The following is a 27,809-nucleotide window of genomic DNA, read 5'->3' on the forward strand; positions in this document are numbered from 1 at the left end:
ATGAAAGTTAAAAATAATAATAACACTTAATTTTACTTTACTAACCAATTATTTAATATAATTTGTTTTTCACTTTCATTTCAATAAAAAATATAGAAAATATAGTGCCTTAATATTTTACAAATAATAAATATAAATCTAATTAAAATATAATTAAAAATAATAAATAATTATAATTAATTATTGTAATTTAATTGCTATTTTGTCATAAAACTATATTATGTAACTTCAATAATACGAAAATATAAAAAATATACAATTTTTAAATTTTGAAAATTAATCCACTGTGTTGAAAAATAATTAATCCAATTAAAATTATATATAATTATAATTTATTAAGTTATTCTAAAACAAAATTATTTATTACGAACAATAATTACTGTAAATTTTCTGATTAATTTCTCTTTAATTACTATAAAACTCAATAAAATTTATTATATATTTACACATTTTAATAAATTTTTATTTTTACAGTTTTTTATCAATTTTTAAAGAATCATAAACTTTATTTTTACATAGATAAATGATTAATTCAATTAAAAATATAAGTTATTATAATTTATAAATAATCATTTTGTAATTAAGTGTTGTAATTTAAGTGACATTTTTTCTATAACAATATTAATTATTATAAAGAACAATTAGTGTAAATTTACTGACAAATTTCACATTAATTACAATAAAATTTAATAAAACTGTTGATTTCCTTTCTTTTTGATAAAATTTAAAAAAAAAATATATTATTTTAAACATTTAATAATAATTCCACTTGATAATGTTGTAATTTAACTGATATTTATTTCTAAAACAATATTATTTATTACAAACAAAAATTACTGTAAATTTATTGGTTAATTTCACATTAATTACTATAAAATTCAATAAAATTGTTGTTTCCCTTTCTAGTTGATAAAAATTTAAAAAAATATATTATTTTAAACATTTATAAAAAATCCACTTGATAAAATAAATTTACATATTTTAATTATTTGTTAATTTATAGTTTTTTATCAATTTATTGAGGATCATAAACTTTATTTTTTCATAGAAAAGTGATTAGTCCAATTAAAAATATATGTAATTATAATTTATAATCATTTTGTAATTAAGTGTTGTAATTTTACTGATATATTTTTTTCTAAAACAATATTTATTTATCACAAACAACAATTACTGTAAATTTGTTGGTTAATTTCACATTAATTACTATAAAATTCAATAAAATTGTTGATTCTCTTTCTTTTTGATAAAAATTTAAAAAATGTATTATGTTAAATATTTATAAAAAATCAACTTGATAAAATAAATTTACATATTTTAATTATTTGTTAATTTATAATTTTTTATCAATTTATTGAGGATCATAAACTTTATTTTTTCATAGAAAAGTGACTAGTCCAATTAAAAATATATGTAATTATAATTTATAAATAATCATTTTCTAATTAAGTGTTGTAATTTAACTGATATTTTTTTCTAAAACAATATTTATTTATCACAAACAACAATTACTGTAAATTTGTTGGTTAATTTCACATTAATTACTATAAAATTCAATAAAATTGTTGATTCCCTTTTTTTTGATAAAAATTTAAAAAAATATATTATTTTAAACATTTATAAAAAATTCACTTCATAAAATAAATTTACATATTTTAAATATTTGTTAATTTATAGTTTTTTATCAATTTATTGAGGATCATAAACTTTACTTTTTTATAGAAAAGTGACTAGTCCAATTAAAAATATATGTAATTATAATTTATAAATAATCATTTTGTAATTAAGTATTGTAATTTAACTGATATTTTTTTCTAAAAAAATATTTTTTTATTACAAACAACAATTACTGTAAATTTGATGGTTAATTTCACATTAATTACTATAAAATTCAATAAAATTGTTGATTTCCTTTCTTTTTGATAAAAATTTAAAAAAATATATTATGTTAAATATTTATAAAAAATCCACTTGATAAAATAAATTTATACATTTTAATAATATTTTATTTTTACAGTTTTTTATCAATTTTTGAAGGATCATGAAAAATTTAAAAAATATATTATTTTAAACATTTATGAAAAATTCACTTGATTAAATAAATTTACACATTTTAATTTTTTTTTTCATTTATAGTTTTTTATTAATTTATTAAGGATGATAAACTTTATTTATTCATAGAAAAGTGATTCATTCAATTAAAAATATATGTAATTATAATTTATAAATAATCATCCTTTTGGTAAAAATTTAAAAAAATAGGTTATTTTAAACATTTACAACTTGATAAAATAGATTTACACATTTGGTTTTTATTTAATTCACAGTTTTTTTTATCATTTTATAAGGGAATATAGAAGAATTCTAATAATAAATTTATAATTCGTTACTTCTAAATGAAATATAAAAGCATTTGTTTATTTTTTAGGATTTAATTACACAGAAATACTGATTAATAACAAATATAATTGATACAATTTTCAAAAATGTTTAAAATTGGCTGGACAGGGCGTCACGTAAAAAACAAACGCACCGCCTACGGACAATCATTTGTTTATATCGCCCGTTTTTTCCTTATCCCCCCGAAAAAAAAAAAAACAAAGGCCCACGAGGTTGTTTTTTATGCGGCAGTAAATCGACGTTTATGGGGGAGCGACGCCGCGTGTGCACGTGGGACGCGAACGTCGCGGACGGCGCACCGTAAACTCCACGATTTCACGTCCTGGCGGTCGATAAACCGAGAAAAAAAAAAAGAAAGGACAGAAAAAAACCACCGCACACGGTTTGTTTAACCGTTTTAATTTGAATATCGGGTCGAATTTCGGACGAATTTGGGTCCTTCGTCGTTATTGTTGTATTTTTTTTTTTTTTTTTGCCACGAGAAAATCGTAAACTTCGTTCGTAAATCACGAAATTATTAATTCGCCCCGTAAAAACGTTTAAAAAATACGACCGCGAAAGTTTATTTTACAACTTTCCGATGTTTATGGAGAAGCATAAACCTCCGACGTAATCATCGGCGAGGCGGGGCGAAAATTGAATAAAAACAAAAATGCCGGGGCCCCCCCTAAAAATCGGTTTTTATGCCGCGGCAACCCGCGAATTATCGTCAATCAAATTCGGGAACGTAAAAATGAACGGGCCCCGGTGCCGCAGTTGAACGTAATAAATGTACGAGGCTAAATATTGTAATTTTTTCTTAAATTGCTGATAAAGTTGTTTTATAATTCGCAGAAGTGCTGCAGTAATTTTATCATTACCGGACTGTAAAAATCGGTTATTTGTTATGGTAATTCGGTCCAACACAGGAAAAGTGAAAATGTGATCTAAATTCACGGGAATAACAAACAATGAATGTAAATATTTTATTATAAATTATTTTTTTTATTGCCTGTAATAAAAAGTTAATTACAAACCGCTGCAATGACATTTTCAATTAAGTAATCCTAAGTTTACGTTTATGTTTATGGTTATTTATAATAAGTAGAGTCGTAATTAATAATCTTTTAATGTTATGTCAGGTGTATAATAAATTAAAAAAATATATATAAATGATTAAAAAACTTGTTTATTTATATATTTTTAGACAAAAGTAAAATTTATGATTTTACGGTTTAAATAACATGGTTTTGAAATTAATAATGCAATCATAAATAATTTCTTAAAAATTCACAGTAAATAAATAAATTATAAATCTAAAGGTAGTTATGGGTAAATTATAATTTACAAAGTAAACAACAAATTTATATTATTTTGGGAGACCTTGTTTTGTTTTTAAATAATTAATTGGCAATTCTTTCTAATTAAATAAATTATGAAACAGAATTTTTATATTTCAGTCCCCAATTTTCAATAAATTATGAAGATAAAAAGCTTTTAACACATATGGATATCTTATAATTTAAAAACCAAAATATAAAATTGGAATTTTAATTATTTTTGTATACATTAAATTTTTAAATAATTAATTGACAGTTTTTCCTAAATAAATAAATTATAAAACAAAATTTTTATATTTCAGTCCCCAATTTTCAATAAATTATGAAGATAAAAAGCTTTTAATACATATGGGTAACTTATAATTTAAAAAACAAAATATAAAATTGGAATTTTAATTATTTTTATATACATTGAATTTTTAAATAATTAATTGTCAGTTTTTCCTAAATAAATAAATTATAAAACAAAATTTTGATATTTCAGTCCCTAATTTTCAAAAATTATGAAGATAAAAAGCTTTTAATAACTTATGGGTAACTTATAATTTAAAAAATAAAATTATAAAATTGGAATTTTAAATATTTTTGTCTACATTGAAATTTAAATAAACAAATGACAGTTCTTCCTAAATAAATAAATAAATTATAAAACAAAATTTTTATATTTCAGTCCCTAATTTTCAATGAATTATGAAGATAAAAGCTTTTAATAACATATGGGTAATATTTTTAATTTTAATTATTTTTGTCTACGTTGAAATTTAAATAATCAAATGACAATTCTTCCTAAATAAAACAGAATTTTTATATTTCAGTTCCTAATTTTCAATAAATTATGAAGATAAAAAGCTTTTAATACTTAAGGGTAATGTATAATTTAAAAAATAAAATTATAAATTTGGAATTTTAATTATTTTTGTCTACATTGAAATTTAAATAATTAATTGTCAGTTCTTCTTAAATAAATAAATTATAAAACAGATTTTTGATATTTCAGTCCCTAATTTTCAATAAGTTATGAAGATAAAAAGCTTTTAATACTTAAGGGTAATTTATAATTAAAAAAATAAAATTATCAATTTGAAATTTTAATTATTTTTGTCTACATTGAAATTTAAATAATCAAATGACAGTTCTTCCTAAATAAATAAATTATAAAACAGAATTTTTATATTTCAGTCCTTAATGTTCAATAAGTTATGAATATAAAAAGCTTTTAACACTTATGAATAACTTATAATTTAAAAAATAAAATTATAAATTTGAAATTTTAATTATTTTTGTATACAATGAATATTTAAATAATTAATTGACGGTTCTCTTTAAATAAATAAATTATAAACCATAAATTATATTTCAGCCCCAAATTATGAAGATAAAAAGCTAACTAACTAAAAAAAAATGGAATTTTATTTGTTTTTCTTTTTTACTTTTAACTTATTAAAAACTTTACGTTGCTTAACTCTATAAAAAATAAATAAGCTGCGCAATTTTTAAATTTAGTTGAAGGTTGCACTTTTTGATAATCGACTTTGTTTTAAGTACTTCATTAATTAGGTTAATTGCAATGCACTGTCAAACGTGAAAAAAATGTGAATGTTTTTATGAAACAACTATAATTATTATTTATAATTAAAACCTGTGACTGTAATTTATTGCTTTAATACTAAAAACTATTACGACAACGGCGAAGAAAGAAAGAAAAAAAAAAAACGCTTCAAGTATGCGAAAGTACTTTTGTGTAATTTAATCATAAAAATACGCTATTTGTTTAAAATTCTCTTTCGTTTTTTAATTACGTGTGCATTTAAAAAGTTATAAACCGACATTAAAGGTAAGAAACTGAGTTAATAACCCGCTCATTTTGCATTTGTTGTTGACGTACAGTTGTTCATCTCACGTTTTACTAAACTTTGTTCGTAATAAATGACATTTAATTGCGTAACGACCACGAAATTAGGTGCTAAAATGGTCGCAATTAACAGGAACATCAAAAGTGGCACGTCTGGATTTGCGTTTTGTGCATAAGTGAAATACGCAATTACATCACACATTTATGTGGCCTAGCAAAAACACAACCGGCCACGTTTAATAATAACAACCCCGCGGACCATTTACATACTTATCTACCCGAGACCGTCGGCCGTATTATTTTTTCGAATAATTATCCGCGGAAAAATCCGCCGTAATTATTGTTTATTATAATTTTAATGCGGGACTCGGACGGGACGAGGCATCTCGAAATAATATCGCATTAATACGGTTTAATGCGGCCGCCTCATCCCCCCGCCGCACCGTTCCACCTTTATTATAAATCCTAATTGTATTTTATTACGTCGATTGTGTATTACACAGCGCCTGCACACACATTCCGCTTTCCGCCTGCGTCCGACTGCGAATACGATTATTATATTATTAAATTAAATATCGCGGTCCGAAGCCGTTTTCAAGGGTTCAAGGGAGGGCGGTTGCGCCTCCTTTTTATCTTTTTTTTTTTTGTTATTTTATGGAATTCCTGCGGCCTCGGTGGCCGTGCGAACGTCCAGACGCTTCCGTTTTGTTAGTTTTAAGTGTTGTTTTTTTGGTTGCAGGATGAAGTAGACGATGTACTGAAGCCAGCCAGACCGGGGGGGCTGTACCTTGGGCCGATATGGGCCTTTGGGCGAGATTCTTGCCTCTACTGGCGCTGACGATATGGAGGACGTTTGCAGAACAAGGTGAGTGTTGGTTTTAGTGCCTAGTTTGGATATTTTGTTATAAAAACAATATTATAATAAAGGGATTTTCTACAATCTTTTATTCTTCTTTTTGGCTATTAAGATACTGCTTCTGCTACAAGTAAAAGCTTGTTAAAAATCATCCAGTTTAGAGTATTAAAATTATATTTAATAAACATAAGTTTGTACATAAAATGACAAGAGAAATATTTAAAAAATATTCTTCTATTTCACTAATAAGTCAATTAAGGATATATTAAAAGTCTTCTGCAAGTAAATGCTTTGTTAAGAGACATTTTGAGACAAGATACATCAAGTTAAAAATCATCTAGTTTAGAATAATAAAATTATATTTAAAAAACATAAGTTTGTAAATAAAATGGTAAGAGAAATATTTAAAAAAACGTTCTTCTATTTCACTAATAAGTCAATTAAGGATATATTAAAAGACTTCTTCAAGTAAAAGCTTTATTAAGAGACATTTTGAGACAACATACATCAAGTTAAAAATCATCTAGTTTTGAGTATTAAAATTATATTTAATAAACATAAGTTTGTACATAAAATGACAAGTGAAATATTTAAAAAATATTTTTCTAATTCACTAATAAGTCAATTAAGGATATATTAAAAGACTTCTGCAAGAAAATGCTTTATTAAGAGACATTTTGAGACAAGATACATCAAGTTAAACATCATCTAGCTTAGAGTATTAAAATTATACTTAAGAAACATAAGTTTGTACATAAAATGGTAAGAGAAATATTTAAAAAAACATTCTTCTATTTCACTAATAAGTCAATTAAGGATATATTAAAAGACTTCTTCAAGTAAAAGCTTTATTAAGAGACATTTTGGGACAAGATACATCAAGTTAAAAATCATCTAGTTTAGAATAATAAAATTATATTTAAAAAACATAAGTTTGTACATAAAATGGTAAGAGAAATATTTAAAAAAACATTCTTCTATTTCACTAATAAGTCAATTAAGGATATATTAAAAGACTTCTCCAAGTAAAATCTTTATTAAGAGACATTTTGAGACATGATATATCAAGTTAAAAATCATCTAGTTTAGAGTAATAAAATTATATTTAAGAAACATAAGTTTGTACATAAAATGGTAAGAGAAATATTTAAAAAAAACATTCTTCTATTTCACTAATAAGTCAATTAAGGATATATTAAAAGACTTCTTCAAGTAAAAGCTTTATTAAGAGACATTTTGACACAACATACATCAAGTTAAAAGTCATCTAGTTTTGAGTATTAAAATTATATTTAATAAACATAAGTTTGTACATAAAATGACAAGAGAAATATTTAAAAAATATTTTTCTAATTCACTAATAAGTCAATTAAGGATATATTAAAAGACTTCTTCAAGTAAAAGCTTTATTAAGAGACATTTTGAGACAACATACATCAAGTTAAAAATCATCTAGTTTAGAATAATAAAATTATATTTAAAAAACATAAGTTTGTACATAAAATGGTAAGAGAAATATTTAAAAAAACATTCTTCTATTTCACTAATAAGTCAATTAAGGATATATTAAAAGACTTCTTCAAGTAAAAGCTTTATTAAGAGACATTTTGAGACAACATACATCAAGTTAAAAGTCATCTAGTTTTGAGTATTAAAATTATATTTAATAAACATAAGTTTGTACATAAAATGGCAAGAGAAATATTTAAAAAATATTCTTCTACTTCACTAATAAGACAATTAAGGATATATCAAAAGACTTCTGCAAGTAAAAGCTTTATTAAGAGATATTTTGAGATAAGATACATAAAGTTAAACATCATCTAGCTTAGAGTATTAAAATTATATTTAAGAAACATAAGTTTGTACATAAAATGGTAAGAGAAATATTTAAAAAAAACATTCTTCTATTTCACTAATAAGTCAATTAAGGATATATTAAAAGTCTTCTGCAAGTAAAATCTTTATTAAGAGACATTTTGAGACAAGATACATCAAGTTAAAAGTCATCTAGTTTATAGTATTAAAATTATATTTAAGAAACATAAGTTTGTACATAAAATGACAAGAGAAATATTTAAAAAAACATTCTTCTATTTCACTAATAAGTCAATTAAGGATATATTAAAAGACTTCTTCAAGTAAAAGCTTTATTAAGAGACATTTTGACACAACATACATCAAGTTAAAAGTCATCTAGTTTTGAGTATTAAAATTATATTTAATAAACATAAGTTTGTACATAAAATGACAAGAGAAATATTTAAAAAATATTTTTCTAATTCACTAATAAGTCAATTAAGGATATATAAAAAGACTTCTTCAAGTAAAAGCTTTATTAAGAGACATTTTGAGACAAGATACATCATGTTAAAAATCATCTAGTTTAGAATAATAAAATTATATTTAAAAAACATAAGTTTGTACTTAAAATGGTAAGAGAAATATTTAAAAAAACATTCTTCTATTTCACTAATAAGTCAATTAAGGATATATTAAAAGACTTCTTCAAGTAAAAGCTTTATTAAGAGACGTTTTGAGACAACATACATCAAGTTAAAAGTCATCTAGTTTTGAGTATTAAAATTATATTTAAGAAACATAAGTTTGTACATAAAATGACAAGAGAAATATTTAAAAAATATTCTTCTATTTCACTAATAAGACAATTAAGGATATATTAAAAGACTTCTACAACTAAAAGCTTTATTAACAGACTCTTTGAAATAAGGTACATCAAGTTAAAAGTCATCTAGTTTAGAGTATTAAAATTATATTTAAGAAACATAAGTTTGTACATAAAATGGCAAGAGAAATATTTAAAAAATATTCTTCTATTTCACTAATAAGACAATTAAGGATATATTAAAAGACTTCTGCAACTAAAAGCTTTATTAAGAGATATTTTGATATCACGTTAAAGTCCTTCAATTTAGGGCCACAAAAATTTATTTTGGTTATAAATTGGAAAGAATAATTAAAGAAAGGAAATAAAACTATAAATAAGTATTATGTATATGAAAAAATTCCGAATTAACAATAAATTATTTGGATTTGACCCTGATATTTTTTTATGAAATACACTTCACAGTAATTTGTTGCTTCACAATCGAGAATTATGTTTTATATAGCCAATTAAAAAGCCCAATATTGTTAAAATATTTCACTCCAATCTAATTAATTATCATTTAATTAAAAGCTAAATAGTTTAATCCGTTTACAATTCCTAATACTGCCATTCACAAGTTGCTGTTTGGATCCTTGAGTGCCATAAATATATTTTTTTGTTTGGCCCATAATTGATACGATTATGACCGGTCTATCGTTTTCGTTAATCTGTCGTTATCTTTGTTAATTTCGGCCTAAATCCAACAACAACGGGCCGTTCGCCGTACACATTTTAAATACATTCTTCATCAGTTTTTTTACCGTTTTTCCAAGGTAGAAAATAAAGACTCTCACCCGAGCACTAACCACGATAATAACTTGTTGTTTTATAGTTACATTACACACCCGACGACCATTATTTGCATATATTTACGGCCTCGTTCCAGTCACAGTTAACTTTCGAACCTCTCTCGTCCCAGCATCCGATTCGTATTTATTATTTATTATTGATTGCATTTCGAACCTCTCAGAAGGCGATGGAAAAAAATGGCCCAATCAATATACAAAACACATTCTGAATAATGCATACGGCTCAAAACCATAATAGAAACCGTACGGAAATCATCATTCGTCCTTATCATCCAACCGGATCGTCGGACGACTCTCCCGGGCTCACTTTGATTGAGCGTGATGTTAATTTTTTTTGTTTACAATCAGAAAAGGTCATTTGTCATTTCGGGACGGGGGCACTACCGTACGCATTCGTATGATTAATGGTCCCGTCGTTATTTTCATTGTCTTTGGAATTGCTTATTTCCCTCCAGTCAATCAAAACGGTGGGTACGTGAATTCGGCGTTTGCGCACGCTTACTGCGCACCTCTGTTGTGCGGCGTTGCCACGTCGCAACGAAGTATAAAGCATGATTTATTTCAATGAAACGTTAGAAATTAGTTTTACGACGGCGATAAAAAACTGTTACACTCACAGTTGGTCACCGTGTCACCTTCCCACTAGGTTTCAATATTCCCGTGAGTTTAAGTGCCGCTCTCACGATTTTTATTGCGACGTTTTTATCTAAAGCAGCGTCTTATCTCCGAGGCCTCTCCCGTATCTTAATTTATTTTTAATAACCGCGCCCGGCCTGAGAACCCCCCGTTTTTATTACGCATTTTCGTCGTTACAATTTTTTCGGTTTTTACGGTTTCTTCGTCAAAGCGTCCGCCGACCATCGCCAACAACTTAATTAGCGCAAATCTCGACGTTTTCGGGCATAATTTTATGTATCCTGTGTCGTAAAAAATCGACGATTATTAAAATGATTTACTACGTAAATTATCTTTATTTATGTCGGGCATTGTTGAATAGGTGAAACGTCACGATACAAGTTCGGAGCCGTTGTTTGTGGGTTTGTGTTTGTGAAATTGACCAATAGGTTAATTAGATTTGTAATTGTTAAGCCAATTCGGATAAAAATCGACCGGTGACGTCCTAATTATCGGGTTCCGATTGTCTACCGAAATGTAGGTTAGCCACAGTTATTGCCGAACGTCAAATTTGTTAAAATATTTGACACCAAAGGTCTGCGAGAGCGGCGAACGAAAGCTCACGGTCGAATTAAATTATTCGGCGTAATTATAAGATCGAATGGTGCGGATGATTTAGTTCGTAATTGGTCCGGGTATAAATCACCAAAATTACAGGCCACAAACGCTGTTCCCTCACCTGAAAAACAAATTGCTGGAAAATGCTTTTGACATTTTAACTTTTCCTTTGCGACGCAAGGTTACTGGGCCAACGTCTTTCTCTTCCAATTTACACACACACACAAACACAAAAGAGCAACGTTATGATAATAAGACGTCCGACGTTACAAAGTAATTGATTTAAAACAATGATAAAACATTTTTGAATATCAATGCCCGCTCTAATATATAACGGACACCTTTTGTGTACGGCCGAACGCGTTCTTAGGCTGCTATGTAATTATTGGCTAAATATTGTCCATTGTCGGCGCCGCAGATTGACAAACTAGGGGCCATTGATGTGTCGGAAACTGAGAATAACCGTTCCATTTGTCGACCTCCATTATGTAGCATCAACAGAAATTGTTGTGGTTTCATTATTCAGCACAATAAGTTCGAATTGATTCAGTAATTTTAGTATAACTTCTGCGCACTCTTAGTGCGCATGACGTCACTGCTGCCCTTAAAACGTTGTTGCCACGATGTTCATTTCGTACCTACTAAACATGATTTAATTATTAACCTGACATTTCAGTAGTCGTGTATGAAAAAGAGTTATTTTATTATAAAATTTACATTGTTGAATTGGTCACGACTTTGGACGCTTATACATTGGATGTGTAAGAGGAGAAAAATCTATGTTAATAGCTAGAACAAAGAATATTGGAAAGAGAACAACTACTTCTAAATAGTAAAAATGAAATGTGCAAGATGAGAATAACTTTTGATAATTGCTACATCAATCACAAGAATTTTGAAAACATTGGATGTGTAAGAGGAGAAAAATCTATGTTAATAGATAGAACAAAGAATATTCGAAAGAGAACAACTACTTCTAATTAGTAAAAATGAAATGTGCAAGATGAGAATAACTTTTGATAATTGCTACATCAATCACAAGAATTTTGGAAAGAGAATAGTTACTTCCAAGTAGTATATATTGGATGTGTAAGAGGAGAAAAATCTATGTTAATAACTAGAACAAAGAATATTGGTAATAGAACAACTACTTCTAAATAGTAAAAATTAAATGTGCATGACGAGAATAACTTTTGATAATTGCTACATCAATCACAAGAATTTTGGAAAAAGAATAGTTACTTCCAAGTAGTATACATTGGATGTGTAAGAGGAGAAAAACCTATGTTAATAACTGGAACAAAGAATATTGGTGAGAGAACAACTACTTCTAAATAGTAAAAATTAAATGTGTAAGATGAGAATAACTTTTGATAATTGCCACATCAATCACAAGAATTTTGGAAACAGAATAGTTACTTCCAAGAAGTATATATTGAATGTGTAAGAGGAGAAAAATCTATGTTAATAGCTAGAACAAAGAATATTGGGAAGAAAACAACTACTTCTAAATAGTATAAATTAAATGTGTAACATGAGAATAACTTTTGATAATTGCCACATCAATCACAAGAATTTTGGAAACAGAATAGTTACTTCCAAGAAGTATACATTGAATGTGTAAGAGGAAAAAAATCTATGTTAATGTTAGAACAAAGAATATTGGAAACTTCTAAATAGTAAAAATTAAATGTATAAGATGAGAATGACTTTTGAAATTCTTTGATTTAACAGTTAACAAAGAGTATTCTCATCTTCCAAATCCTATTTATGCTAAATTAAGACAATGACATTATTAAAATCTAATATTTTTTTTAAAATACGTATGTATTTGTTTGAAATTCAACCAACCCAACGACGATAACCGGATGAGTAATCGTAAAAACTCCAACGATTCCGAAATTCTTCAGCGCTACGTGATATTTATACGGGTATGATCCGCATTGTAGGAACGTGATCCCGATGCTCGAGATGTTTATCTAAATTATATAACAATTGCAAAACACGACGTCGACTGAGACAAAGGTCGAGAATTTAAACTGCACTTAATTTCAGATTATAATAAGGCGACGGGTCCGGCGGGCAACAAAAACTCTCGGACCATCCCGCGTATGGGAAACCAACGCCACCGACTTCTTTCGGGTGATAAACGGGTGATTTTCGCCCGTCCAGAGACCATCGAAAGTAATCCGGAATGACACGTTACAAATCTCGCGACGTCGAGGCTAAAAATATTCCACCCAGCTGTAGCGACGTCTTTTACTGGATTAACTGAGACTAATTTGTTTTTGTTATGGCGATCAATCAGCTCCTCGAATCGTTGTGTGAAACCGAGGACTGAATAAATTGGACCGGGTGGCGGTGCGAGAACTAACTGCGGTGTCATTACGGAGACGAGCCTGTTTTCTCTGGTTAAAAATTTAAATGATGTAACACATTTCTCTTCGTACGGGGCCCTTTGTTTCGGGACGCTGCTGCTCCGTGCCGTTTTGGATTAGCCCGTTCTCTTTTACGGGCGTTAGAACACAATGTTTGACAATGTTTTATTCACGTCGTTAGAAAAATCTCGCACGTTGTTGGCTTTAAAATTTAAGCCCTGAGGTGGCCCGGTTGACAAAGATTATTCTCATCTTTAGGAGCTTGATTGTAAAGATTCTCTTTCATATATTCTTGTCTGGCTATTACAGATCTAATTTAGACTACTTGGAAGTAATTATTCCCTTCTAAAACTGTTTTAACTCAAATTTTTACCGTGTAGAAATTATTGTCACATGACGTCACCGTTGCCCTTCCTGCGCTGTTGCCACGATGTCAAGTATTTTATCATTTACGTGACTTTCTTTACTTTCTTAACCCTCTCGCCTGGCAACAGATTTATTCAAATTAGTCCGGCAAATTGCAGCCAGTACCGTTAGCATTTTATCAAACCTAAATGCAGCTATCTAATCGCCATTAGCTATTTTTCCGGACACCACGTCAAACAGGTTGCCACCGGCCAGAGGCAGGAACAAATCACCGTCGACCCATTTGAACGCCGCCATCAATTAAAACCGTTTAAATTAATTTATTTCCATCGTTTATCATTTCGTATTTACTCTATATGACGTTTCCTTATTACCGACGGTAATTAACGACAGCACACAATTTTTTTTTTGCTTTTCCTTCTTCATTTTTCTCGTGTACTTACGCAATTAGAAAGCCTCCCGTCGTAAATCCGTTTTGTTCGGCCCGAAATTAAGCCGTAATGCTAATCGTGCTTACGAAAGTCATTTTTTTTTACATCACCGTTTGTAATTGGCGCGAAAATCTGTGTTACGTGTCGAGATATGTGGTTGCCAAATTCAATGGGTTTATTTAGGATGGAAACATGGTCGGTAATAAGTTGTAATGAATGTATTCCGTTTTGTTAATTAGCACTTATGAGATGAGAGAAATGTTGGGTATTGAAATTAAGTCTGGTTAAAAATCTCTACATAGTTTCAAAATCATGTTTTTTAGGAATTTTAAATTTTATAATTGCCCAACAAATTACTGAGGAAGAACTTTTATCTAATTATTTTATAACTATATCATCATTAATATTTTTGGAAGTAGATATTCTCTTTCCAAAATTCTTTGATCTAACTATTAACACAGTTTTTTCTATTCTTACATATCCAATTCTACTTGGAAGTAGTTATTCTCTTTCCAAAATTCATTTTATTGATGTAGCAATTATTAAAAGTTATTCTCATCTTACACATTTAATTTTTACTATTTAAAAGTAGTTGTTCTCTTTCCAAAATTCTTTAATCTTACATTATTGTCATACAAATTCAATTTATACTAAATTTCCAAGATTTGTTTTTAAACTTTATGATTACTGAACGAATTAATCAGGAAAAAAATTGACTTTGTCATCACTGATATATAAAATTTCAACATTTTTTTTACTCCTGTCCCAAATATTACAGACGCATTTATCAAACAAAACCGAGGCATTCTTTCACACTCGACAGAAACGCAAACTCGTAAAAAAAAACCCCGACATTCGCCCTCGCAAAAATCCTTTCTACCCCAAAACCAAAACTACCCACTTGCGCCACATTGTCTGACGACAGACCGTCGTAAAAAAAAACTGATCCATTACAATTACAATAATAACGTGCGATAGATAACAGTTGGCACATCAGAGAGCCTTACAATACGAATTAAATTGGAACCGGGGGTGCTGAGAGGGGGATGCCTTTGTCTAGCGACGGCCAAATGTCACATAATAAGCGCTGTTACTTTTCGTCCGAGATTACGCACAAAAATATACACTCAGTGACGTGTAATGCGAATTTATTGCGCCCATTTTTCGAGGGGGCTCAAAACATTACGCCACTCCCATAATGGACGGAATCTAATAGTAATTCGCGGTGAAAGAAGTGTATTTCTAGTGATTAGAGGTTACAATGATTCGTGTGTTTGTCGGTGTCGCAACGATTTCACCTCATTAAATCAAATCGTAATTACTTATTGGCTTCGATTAAATGGTCGAGATGAAATTCACACCGCGAATTACTGGAGAAAAAAAAACAGCTCAGTTACGTTGATTATGAAAGTGTTTTACTGTTTGATATCTACATCTACGCAATCTTAACATCGTCATATTTTTTTTTTATGAATTAAGCGTCCAAAGACGTGAGCAATTCGACAAGAATTATTTTTGTAATACAATGACATAGATTTTTCTCCTCTTACACATCCAATGTATACTACTTAAAAGTAACTATTCTCTTTCCAAAATTCTTGTGATTGATGTAGCAATTATCAAAAGTTATTCTCATCTTGCACATTTAATTTTTACTATTTAGAAGTAGTTGTTCTCTTCCCAATATTCTTTGTTCTAGCTATTAACATAGATTTTTCTCCTATTACACAGCCAATGTATACTACTTGGAAGTAACTATTCTTTTTCCAAAATTCTTGTGATTGATGTAGCAATTATCAAAAGTTATTCTCATCTTGCACATTTCATTTTTACTATTTAGAATTAGTTGTTCTCTTTCCAATATTCTTTGTTATAGCTATTAACATAGATTTTTCTCCTCTTACACATCCAATGTATACTACTTGGAAGTAACTATTCTCGTTCCAAAATTCTTGTGATTGATGTAGCAATTATCAAAAGTTATTCTCGTCTTATACATTTAATTTTTACTATTTAGAAGTAGTTGTTCTCTTTCGAATATTCTTTGTTCTATCTATTAACATAGATTTTTCTCCTCTTACACATCCAATGTATACTACTTGGAAGTGACTATTCTCTTTTCAAAATTCTTGTGATTGATGTAGCAATTATCAAAAGTTATTCTCATCTTACACATTTAATTTTTACTATTTAGAAGTAATTGTTCTCGTTCCAATATTCTTTGTTCTAGCTATTAACATAGATTTTTCTCCTCTTACACATCCAATGTATACTACTTGGAAGTAACTATTCTCTTTCCAAAATTCTTGTGATTGATGTAGCAATTATAAAAAGTTTTTCTCATCTTGCACATTTCATTTTTACTATTTAGAAGTAGTTGTTCTCTTTCGAATATTCTTTGTTCTAGCTATTAACATAGATTTTTCTCCTCTTACACATCCAATGTATACTACTTGGAAGTGACTATTCTCTTTCCAAAATTCTTGTGATTGATGTAGCAATTATCAAAAGTTATTCTCATCTTACACATTTAATTTTTACTATTTAGAAGTAATTGTTCTCGTTCCAATATTCTTTGTTCTAGCTATTAACATAGATTTTTCTCCTCTTACACTTCCAATGTATACTACTTGGAAGTAACTATTCTCTTTCCAAAATTCTTGTGATTGATGTAGCAATTATAAAAAGTTTTTCTCATCTTGCACATTTCATTTTTACTATTTAGAAGTAGTTGTTCTCTTTCGAATATTCTTTGTTCTAGCTATTAACATAGATTTTTCTCCTCTTACACATCCAATGTATACTACTTGGAAGTGACTATTCTCTTTTCAAAATTCTTGTGATTGATGTAGCAATTATCAAAAGTTATTCTCATCTTACACATTTAATTTTTACTATTTAGAAGTAATTGTTCTCGTTCCAATATTCTTTGTTCTAGCTATTAACATAGATTTTTCTCCTCTTACACATCCAATGTATACTACTTGGAAGTAACTATTCTCTTTCCAAAATTCTTGTGATTGATGTAGCAATTATAAAAAGTTTTTCTCATCTTGCACATTTCATTTTTACTATTTAGAAGTAGTTGTTCTCTTTCGAATATTCTTTGTTCTAGCTATTAACATAGATTTTTCTCCTCTTACACATCCAATGTATACTACTTGGAAGTGACTATTCTCTTTCCAAAATTCTTGTGATTGATGTAGCAATTATCAAAAGTTATTCTCATCTTGCACATTTAATTTTTACTATTTAGAAGTAGTTGTTCTCTTCCTAATATTCTTTGTTCTAGCTATTAACATAGATTTTTCTCCTCTTACACATCCAATGTATACTACTTGGAAGTAACTATTCTCTTTCCAAAATTCTTGTGATTGATGTGTCAATTATCAAAAGTTATTCTCATCTTGCACATTTAATTTTTACTATTTAGAAGTAGTTGTTCTTTTCCCAATATTCTTTGTTCTAGCTATTAACATAGATTTTTCTCCTCTTACACATCCAATGTATACTACTTGGAAGTACCATATTCTCTTTCCAAAATTCTTGTGATTGATGTAGCAATTATCAAAAGTTATTCTCATTTTGCACATTTTAATTTTTACTATTTAAAAGTAGTTGTTCTCTTCCCAATATTGTTTGTTCTACCTAATAATAAATACTATTTTCATCTTACAAGCTACAAATTAATACTATTTAATAATTATTCTCTTCTAATATTCATTGATCTAGCAGTAACAAGGATTATTCTGTCCAGTCTTACGAATTTCAATTTACACTAATTAGAAATAAGAGTTCCTTGAAGAAGTTCTTGTGGAACAGAGATTAACTTGCACATCCGCAGTGCCCAATAGTCTGCACCACCCCCTAACCATAATCCAGCATGCAGCATTTCCACAACATAGACACCAGTAAACGAGACACACCGCCACTAAAAGGCCAGATTATTACACGACTTCAATTTTGAAAGTCTTAATTTAGTTACAAAACTTTCGGCCGTAAAACAGCGGCCATAAAGCCGCCTAGACAAATTTTACAGTCGTCTGGCCCGCATTTTGTGCACCACGTACACATACACAGATACATACATGTGTGCAGACAGTATCCGTAATTCACCGGTCCGGAAATCTCTTTCTATTTTTTTATTTTTATTTTACGTTTTTTTTGTTTCGTTCTCGCATCCGATACGTAAATTACTGTAGACCCGTTAAAAATAGCGCCATCGGGGTATAACAGACACCTTCAATTTCACGTACTAATTTCGTTTGTTTTTTGGGTTTTATTTCGGTTCGGGACAAATTCGGGGGATTAATCGTGGACGTCGGTTTTTTCGCGCTTCCCGTCGAACGGTATCGGGTGTCTAATTATTTCCCGATGACAGGACAATAAATTTTCCGGGGGTACAGGGTCTATTTTCGTTTGGCGGCGTCGCCGTCGATGATGCCACCACGTTCGAAGCGACGAGGCGACGTCGTTAATTGACTTCTTGAAGATGTACCGATGTTAGACGACAAAACTCTTAATTAGTCGATTATTTCTTTGTCTTAACACGTTCTTTTTCTGTTGCAGGTAAGAGATCAACTACCAACAAGGGCAGGTTAGAGTTTGGACTATTTTTTAGGAGTAGTGTTCTCTTTTTTTAATTATTTGATGTGGCAGTTAATGAAGATTTCTTACAAATTACAGTTTATTATTCTATTCTAAATTAATTCCAATATTCTTTGAACTAGTTTATACTGTTTGGAAGTAATTATTCTCTTCCTTAAATTATTTGATTTAGAAAAGCACAAAGATTATTCTCATCTCACAAATTCTAATTTATACTATTCTAAATTAGTAAATAATTGTTCTCTTCCAATATTCTTTGAACTAGTTTATACTGTTTGAAAGTAATTATTCTCTTCCTTAAATTATTTGATTTAGAAATTAACAAAGATTATTCACATCTTACAAAATCTAATTTATACTATTCGAAATTAGTAAATAATTGTTCTTTTCCAATATTCTTTGAACTAGTTTATACTGTTTGGAAGTAATTATTCTCTTCCTTAAATTATTTGATTTAGAAGTTAAGAAAGATTATTCACATCTTACAAAATTTAATTTATACTATTCAAAATTAGTAAATAATTGTTCTCTTCTAATATTCTTTGAACTAGTTTATACTGTTTGGAAGTAATTATACTCTTCCTTAAATTATTTGATTTAGAAGATGACAAAAATTATTCTCATCTTAAAATTTCTAATTTATACTATTCTAAATTAGTAAATAATTGTTCTCTTCCAATATTATTTTAACTAGTTTATACTGTTTGAAAGTAATTATTCTCCTCTTTAAATTATTTGATTTAGAAGATAACAAAGATTATCCTCATCTTACAAATTCTAATTTATACTATTCTAAATTAGTAAATAATTGTTCTCTTCCAATATTCTTTGAACTAATTTATACTGTTTGGAAGTAATTATTCTCTTCCTGAAATTATCTGATTTAGAAGTTAACAAAGATTATTCACATCTCACAAAATCTAATTTATACTATTCGAAATTAGTAAATAATTGTTCTCTTCCAATATTCTTTGAACTAGTTTATACTGTTTGGAAGTAATTATACTCTTCCTTAAATTATTTGATTTAGAAGATGACAAAAATTATTCTCATCTTATAATTTCTAATTTATATTATTCTAAATTAGTAAATAATTGTTCTCTTCCAATATTCTTTCAACTATTTTATACTGTTTGGAAGTAATTATACTCTTTCCTAAATTATTTGATTTAGAAGATAACAAAGATTATTCTCATCTTACAAATTCTAATTTATAATATTCTAAATTAGTAAATAATAGTTCTCTTCCAATATTCTTTGAACTAGTTTATATTGTTTGGAAGTAATTATTCTCTTTCTTAAATTATTTGATTTAGAAAATAAAGATTATTCTCATCTTACAAATTCTAATTTATACTATTCTAAATTAGTAAATAATCGTTCTCTTCCAATATTCTTTGAACTAGTTTATACTGTATGGATGAAATTATTCTATTCCTTAAATTATTTGATTTAGAAGGTAACAAAGATTATTTTCTCTTACAAATTCTAATTTATATTATTCTAAATTAGTAAATAATTGTTGTCTTCCGATATTTTTTGCATTAGTTTATACTGTTTGGAAGTAATTATTCTCTTTCTTAAATTATTTGATTTAGAAGAAGTTCTATTTTGTATTATTTCACATTCTAAAAATACTTTATCCGGCACTTAAGAAAAATTGTTCCCATCATATAAATTTCATGAAAGAGGCCAGCATCGAACAAAGGCGGGTTATGGCACGGATTATTCTTCGGCGTGAGACCTGTTGAGAAATACTCGTCGCCCGCGACGTGTCCGGTCCGAAAATTTATTCGTTTCGATTAATGGAATGTCTTCGGCAGTGGCAAATCTGGAAGCCTCCCGAGCATAAAAGCATCGAATGCCACAGATAAGAGCCCGAAGAACAAGATATATCGATGAGCAATTGACCACTTTCGGTCCATTGTCGACATTAATACCGCTAACGGACCGCTTCCACCGTTGTCGCACTTCCATCGCACCTCTGCGCCGATGCTCGACGGCAGCTCGGAGGTTCACAAACATTCGGACTTGGACCTGACCACCTGGAGCTAGTCAGTCGATTGGATTGAGTTTGTGTGACCTTTGCGAACGAGCCCGGGATTGATGGGGGGATGGGGGTTGGTGGTGTGGCAACGTGGCGTTTAAGTGTGGCACTACCTGGGACAGTTTTATCGGCGACGGGCACCGTTCGGTCGTATAATTAAGAAGTTAGCTGGCCGCGTATCGGACGGTCCGATCTGCCCGGGCCTTAATGCCGATTATCAATTCGTCATTTCAAAAGCGTCGTCTCTCTTTTCGCCCGGATTAAAATTTTTACGGCGGCCTGATCTTGATCGGTTTCGTGTGTGTGTGTGACGAGAGCGGCGACAAATTTTTTACTTATTGTGGACTTCGTTGCACGGTAGTCCGAATCGCTGGGACGTTGACCCTTTTTGTTCAAATTCTTTATATTAAAATATATTGTGAATATAGTACTATCCTCACTTATTAGAAGAATCAGAAGAGAGATGATGAAAGAATAAAATCTTCATCAATCTAAAACCTTTCTTCTAAATTTTGGCAAAAAATTCTAGAGTTTAACAGGATAGTAACAAGAAGTCTTCAACCTTTTAATTTGCCAGTTTATTATTTGTTCAGATCTTATAAATCTGGCTGCTTCATAACCAACTTTTAAGTGCTAAATTAGATGATACACAGTTAAGATAAACAATTTTAGAAGATGATACACTGCTTGTCCTTCCGTTAAAATCATAAGAGTAAGAAGGAGCTTATCATCTTCCTTCTGGAATTTTAGTTTCATTTTTCCACAATGCTTTCTTCTTCCTTTAGAAAAATAATCAAGAAGATAAAGGAGAAGACTATTATGTGTGAGAAAGATAATCAAAGAATAAAATCTTCATCAATCTAGAACCTTTCTTCTAAATTTTGGCAATAAATTCTAGAGTTTAACAGGATAGTAACAAGAAGTCTTCAACCTTTTAATTTGCCAGTTTATTATTTGTTCAGATCTTATAAATCTGGCTTCTTCATAACCAGCTCTTAAGTGCTAAATTAGATGATACACAGTTAAGATAAACAATTTTAGAAGATGATACACTGTTTGTCCTTCCGTTGAAATCATAAGAGTAAGAAGGAGCTCATCATCTTCCTTCTGGACTTTTAGTTTTATTTTCCCACAATGCTTTCTTCTTCCTTTAGAAAAATAATCAAGAAGATAAAGGAGAAGACTATTATGTGTGAGAAAGATGATCAAAGAATATAATCTTCATCAATCTAAAACCTTTCTTCTAAATTTTGGCAATCAATTCTAGAGTTTAACAAGATAGTATCAAGAAGTTTTCAACCTTTTAATTTGCCAGTTTATTATTTGTTCAGATCTTATAAATCTGGCTGCTTCATAACCAACTTTTAAGTGCTAAATTAGATGATACACAGTTAAGATAAACAATTTTAGAAGATGATACACTGCTTGTCCTTCCGTTGAAATCATAAGAGTAAGAAGGAGCTCATCATCTTCCTTCTGGAATTTTAGTTTTATTTTCCCACAATGCTTTCTTCTTCCTTTAGAAAAATAATCAAGAAGATAAAGGAGAAGACTATTATGTGTGAGAAACATGATCAAAGAATAAAATCTTCATCAATCTAGAACCTTTCTTCTAAATTTTGGTAATAAATTCGAGAGTTCAATAAGATAGTATCAAGAAGTCTTCTACCTTTTAATTTGCCAGTTTATTATTTGTTTAGATCTTATAAATCTGGCTTCTTCATAACCAGCTCTTAAGTGCTAAATTAGATGATACACAGTTAAGATAAACAATTTTAGAAGAGGATACACTACTTGTCCTTCCGTTGAAATCATAAGAGTAAGAAGGAGCTCATCATCTTCCTTCTGGAATTTTAGTTTTATTTTCCCACAATGCTTTCTTCTTCCTTTAGAAAAATAATCAAGAAGATAAAGGAGAAGACTATTATGTGTGAGAAACATGATCAAAGAATGAAATCTTCATCAATCTAGAACCTTTCTTCTAAATTTTGGCAATAAATTCTAGAGTATAACAAGATAGTAACAAGAAGTCTTCAACCTTTTAATTTGCCAGTTTATTATTTGTTCAGATCTTATAAATCTGACTTTTTCATAACCAGCTCTTAAGTGCTAAATTAGATGATACACAGTTAAGATAAACAATTTTAGAAGATGATACACTGCTTGTCCTTCCGTTGAAATCATAAGAGTAAGAAGGAGCTCATCATCTTCCTTCTGGACTTTTAGTTTTATTTTCCCACAATGCTTTCTTCTTCCTTTAGAAAAATAATCAAGAAGATAAAGGAGAAGACTATTATGTGTGAGAAACATGATCAAAGAATAAAATCTTCATCAATCTAGAACCTTTCTTCTAAATTTTGGCAATAAATTCTAGAGTTTAACAAGATAGTAACAAGAAGTCTTCAACCTTTTAATTTGCTAGTATATTATTTGTTCAGATCTTATAAATCTAGCTTCTTCATAACCAGTTCTTAAGTGCTAAATTAAATGATCCACAGTTAAGATAAACAATTTTAGAAGTTGACACACTGCTTGTCCTTCTGTTGAAATCTTAAGAGTAAGAAGGAGTTCATCATCTTCCTTCTGGAATTTTAGTTTTATTTTCCTACAATACTTTCTTCTTCCTTTAGAAAAATAATCAAGAAGATAAAGGAGAAGACTATTATGTGTGAGAAAGATGATCAAAGAATATAATCTTCATCAATCTAGAACCTTTCTTCTAAATTTTGGCAATAAATTCTAGAGTTTAACAAGATAGTATCAAGAAGTCTTCAACCTTTTAATTTGCCAGTTTATTATTTGTTCAGATCTTATAAATCTAGCTTCTTCATAACCAGCTCTTAAGTGCTAAATTAGATGATACACAGTTAAGATAAACAATTTTAGAAGAGGATACACTACTTGTCCTTCCGTTGAAATCATAAGAGTAAGAAGGAGCTCATCATCTTCCTTCTGGAATTTTAGTTTTATTTTCCCACAATGCTTTCTTCTTCCTTTAGAAAAATAATCAAGAAGATAAAGGAGAAGACTATTATGTGTGAGAAACATGATCAAAGAATAAAATCTTCATCAATCTAGAACCTTTCTTCTAAATTTTGGCAATAAATTCTAGAGTTTAACAAGATAGTAACAAGAAGTCTTCAACCTTTTAATTTGCTAGTATATTATTTGTTCAGATCTTATAAATCTAGCTTCTTCATAACCAGTTCTTAAGTGCTAAATTAAATGATCCACAGTTAAGATAAACAATTTTAGAAGTTGACACACTGCTTGTCCTTCTGTTGAAATCTTAAGAGTAAGAAGGAGTTCATCATCTTCCTTCTGGAATTTTAGTTTTATTTTCCTACAATACTTTCTTCTTCCTTTAGAAAAATAATCAAGAAGATAAAGGAGAAGACTATTATGTGTGAGAAAGATGATCAAAGAATATAATCTTCATCAATCTAGAACCTTTCTTCTAAATTTTGGCAATAAATTCTAGAGTTTAACAAGATAGTATCAAGAAGTCTTCAACCTTTTAATTTGCCAGTTTATTATTTGTTCAGATCTTATAAATCTAGCTTCTTCATAACCAGCTCTTAAGTGCTAAATTAGATGATACACAGTTAAGATAAACAATTTTAGAAGAGGATACACTACTTGTCCTTCCGTTGAAATCATAAGAGTAAGAAGGAGCTCATCATCTTCCTTCTGGAATTTTAGTTTTATTTTCCCACTATGCTTTCTTCTTCCTTTAGAAAAATAATCAAGAAGATAAAGGAGAAGACTATTATGTGTGAGAAACATGATCAAAGAATAAAATCTTCATCAATCTAGAACCTTTCTTCTAAATTTTGGCAATCAATTCTAGAGTTTCACAAAATAGTAACAAGAAGTCTTCAACCTTTTAATTTGCCAGTTTATTATTTGTTTCGTTCTTATAAATCTGGCTGCTTTATAACCAACTTTTAAGTGCTAAATTAGATGATACACAGTTAAGATAGACAATTTAAAAGATGAACTTATAGAGTTTATTGAACTGTTTAGTCCAAATTAAGGAATGTATTCAGTTCGTGGAACTTATATAACTCATTTATAGAATTTATACAATTTACAGAACTTACAGACTTTATAGAACTTATAGAATTTATAGTTTATTGAACTTGTTTGTCCAAATTATGGAATTTATTTAGTCTGTAGAACTTACAGAGCCAATTTATAGAATTTAGGCAATTTAGAAAGCTTACAGAATTTAACTGGTTTGTCCTAATTATAGGATTTATATCTCTTAGTACTTAACGAGTTTGTGTAAGCTACAGAATTTACAGAAATTGTAGAAAATTTTGTACTAAAAAGCTTTCAGTCCTGTACCGCGAAACCGATCGTAAAAAACTTGCGAAACGAGTTTTCCTTTTTAATTCAGCCGCGTCGTAAAGACACCCCCGAAAACTTTGCTAATATGTAGTGTTTGATGGAACTTGTGCCGCATTAAAAAACGGGCACGATGATCGTCGACGGCGACGTTTATGGGCCGCAACCGTTAAACCAGAGACCTTTATTCGTTTCTGCACACTTCAGCCGCACGAAAAAAGAGAGAAAAAAAAAACGGGAGAAACTCTAACATTTGAATTTTCCGGTCACGACCCCGCGGTGCTGGCTGCGCAAACATTCGACGACTTTGCGGTTTGTTTGTTCCGGGGTCGTCCGGAATTAGCATAACCCCGTGGCGTTTTTCGGTTGACGTTTTAATCAAATCCGGTCGCTAACGCAATTAGGCTTGAGGAACTTGGGTTGCGATTTATGAAATTACGCACACACACAACAAATAGAAAATCTAATTGGACGTTTAATTTTTCGTGGTGCGTTTGGTAATGGAGTGGCGGAATAATTTTATCTGACACACTTTTACGTTTTTAAAGCTGGTCGTATTTAGATGTCGCATAAACTAGCTTTGAACGAGGTAAAAATGTAAATGACATGCATGTATAAATAGAGTGAGAGTATGTTTCTTTTTGGGTACGACAATATTTAAATGGGTGTTATTAATATATTCATATCGTACAATATGCATTTATTATGTGTAGTACATAGTAAAAATTCCATTGAATTTATGTAAGTACACAATAGTTGCATTAAGTACAAGGTTCCAATACAAATGTATGCACAGATTTATCTTCGCAATTAATATTTACAATTTAATTGAAATAAAGCATTTTCTAAAGGCGTTTATCTTAATTGCATCTCGTCTAATTGTGCAATTAAATGTTGTTTATGAAGAAGCTAAGTTTACAAGATTCGATGAAATCATCAAGGTTGAAGAAAATTGATTTTCTTTATATGCATTAACAATATTCAGGTAAAAAGCTATGAAGTGACGAAGATGAAATATTTGCGCTGTTGGTTCTTCTTCACATACTCAATACTCTTAATATCTTCTTGATTATTTTTCAAAAGGAAGAAGAAAATATTATGAGAAAATAAAACAGGAACAGGAATTCCAGAAGCAATTATTACTTTTATGACTCCAAAGGAAGGACAAGCACTGTGTCATCTTCTAAAATTGTTTATCTTAACTGTGGATCATCTAATTTAGCACTTAAGAACTGGTTATGAAGAAGCCAGATTTATAAGATCTGAACAAACAATAAACTGGCAAATTAAAAGGTTGAAGACTTCTTGATACTATCTAGTTAAACTCTAGAATTGATTGCCAAAATTTAGAAGAAAGGTTCTATATTGATGAAGATTTTATTCTTCGATCATGTTTCTCACACATAATAGTCTTCTCCTTTATCTTCTAGATTATTTTTCTAAAGGAAGAAAAAAGCATTGTGGGAAAATAAAACTAAAATTCCAGAAGGAAGATGATGAGCTCCTTCTTACTCTTATGAATTCAACGGAAGGACAAGCAGTGTGTCATCTTCTAAAATTGTTTATCTTAACTGTGGATCATCTAATTTAGCACTTAAGAACTGGTTATGAAGAAGCCAGATTTATAAGATCTGAACAAATAATAAACTGGCAAATTAAAAGGTTGAAGACTTCTTGATACTATCTTGTTAAACTCTAGAATTTATTGCCAAAATTTAGAAGAAAGGTTCTAGATTGATGAAGATTATATTCTTTGATCATCTTTCTTACACATAATAGTCTTCTCCTTTATCTTCTTGATTATTTTTCTAAAGGAAGAAAAAAGCGTTGTGGGAAAATAAAATTAAAATTCCTGAAGGAAGATGATGTGCTCCTTCTTACTCTTATGATTTCAACAGAAGGGCAAGCAGTGTATCATCTTCTAAAATTGTTTATCTTAACTGTGGATCATCTAATTTAGCACTTAAGAACTGGTTATGAAGAAGCCAGATTTATAAGATCTGAACAAATAATAAACTGGCAAATTAAAAGGTTGAAGACTTCTTGTTGCTATCTTGTTAAACTCTAGAATTGATTGCCAAAATTTAGAAGAAAGGTTCTAGATTGATGAAGATTTTATTCTTCGATCATGTTTCTCATACATAATAGTCTTCTCCTTTATCTTCTAGAGTATTTTTCTAAAGGAAGAAAAAAGCATTGTGGGAAAATAAAATTCCAGAAGGAAGATGTTGTGCTCCTTCTTACTCTTATGATTTCAACAGAAGGACAAGCAGTGTGTCATCTTCTAAAATTGTTTATCTTAACTGTGGATCATCTAATTTAGCACTTAAGAACTGGTTATGAAGAAGCCAGATTTATAAGATCTGAACAAATAGTAAACTGGCAAATTAAAAGGTTGAAGACTTCTTGATACTATCTAGTTAAACTCTAGAATTGATTGCCAAAATTTAGAAAAAAAGTTCTAGATTGTTGAAGATTTTATTCTTCGATCA

General features: G+C 29.3%; 1 protein-coding gene across 7 annotated transcripts in view; it reads left to right on the forward strand.

Annotated features, from left to right (window-relative positions):
- The window catches only part of LOC109605200 (ephrin type-B receptor 1-B), a 212,247-nt gene that overhangs the window by 129,732 nt on the left and 54,706 nt on the right, over window positions 1-27,809 (forward strand). For all 7 annotated transcript variants that reach the window (XM_049968363.1, XM_049968364.1, XM_049968367.1 and 4 more), the window contains one exon: window positions 6,311-6,436. In XM_049968363.1, coding sequence (XP_049824320.1) covers window positions 6,370-6,436 — 67 coding nt within the window. In that variant the 5' untranslated portion in view covers window positions 6,311-6,369. The remainder of the gene's footprint in view (window positions 1-6,310; window positions 6,437-27,809) is intronic.

Source organism: Aethina tumida, chromosome 6 (genome assembly GCF_024364675.1).
Source record: "Aethina tumida isolate Nest 87 chromosome 6, icAetTumi1.1, whole genome shotgun sequence".
In the NCBI taxonomy this organism is placed as follows: domain Eukaryota; kingdom Metazoa; phylum Arthropoda; class Insecta; order Coleoptera; family Nitidulidae; genus Aethina; species Aethina tumida.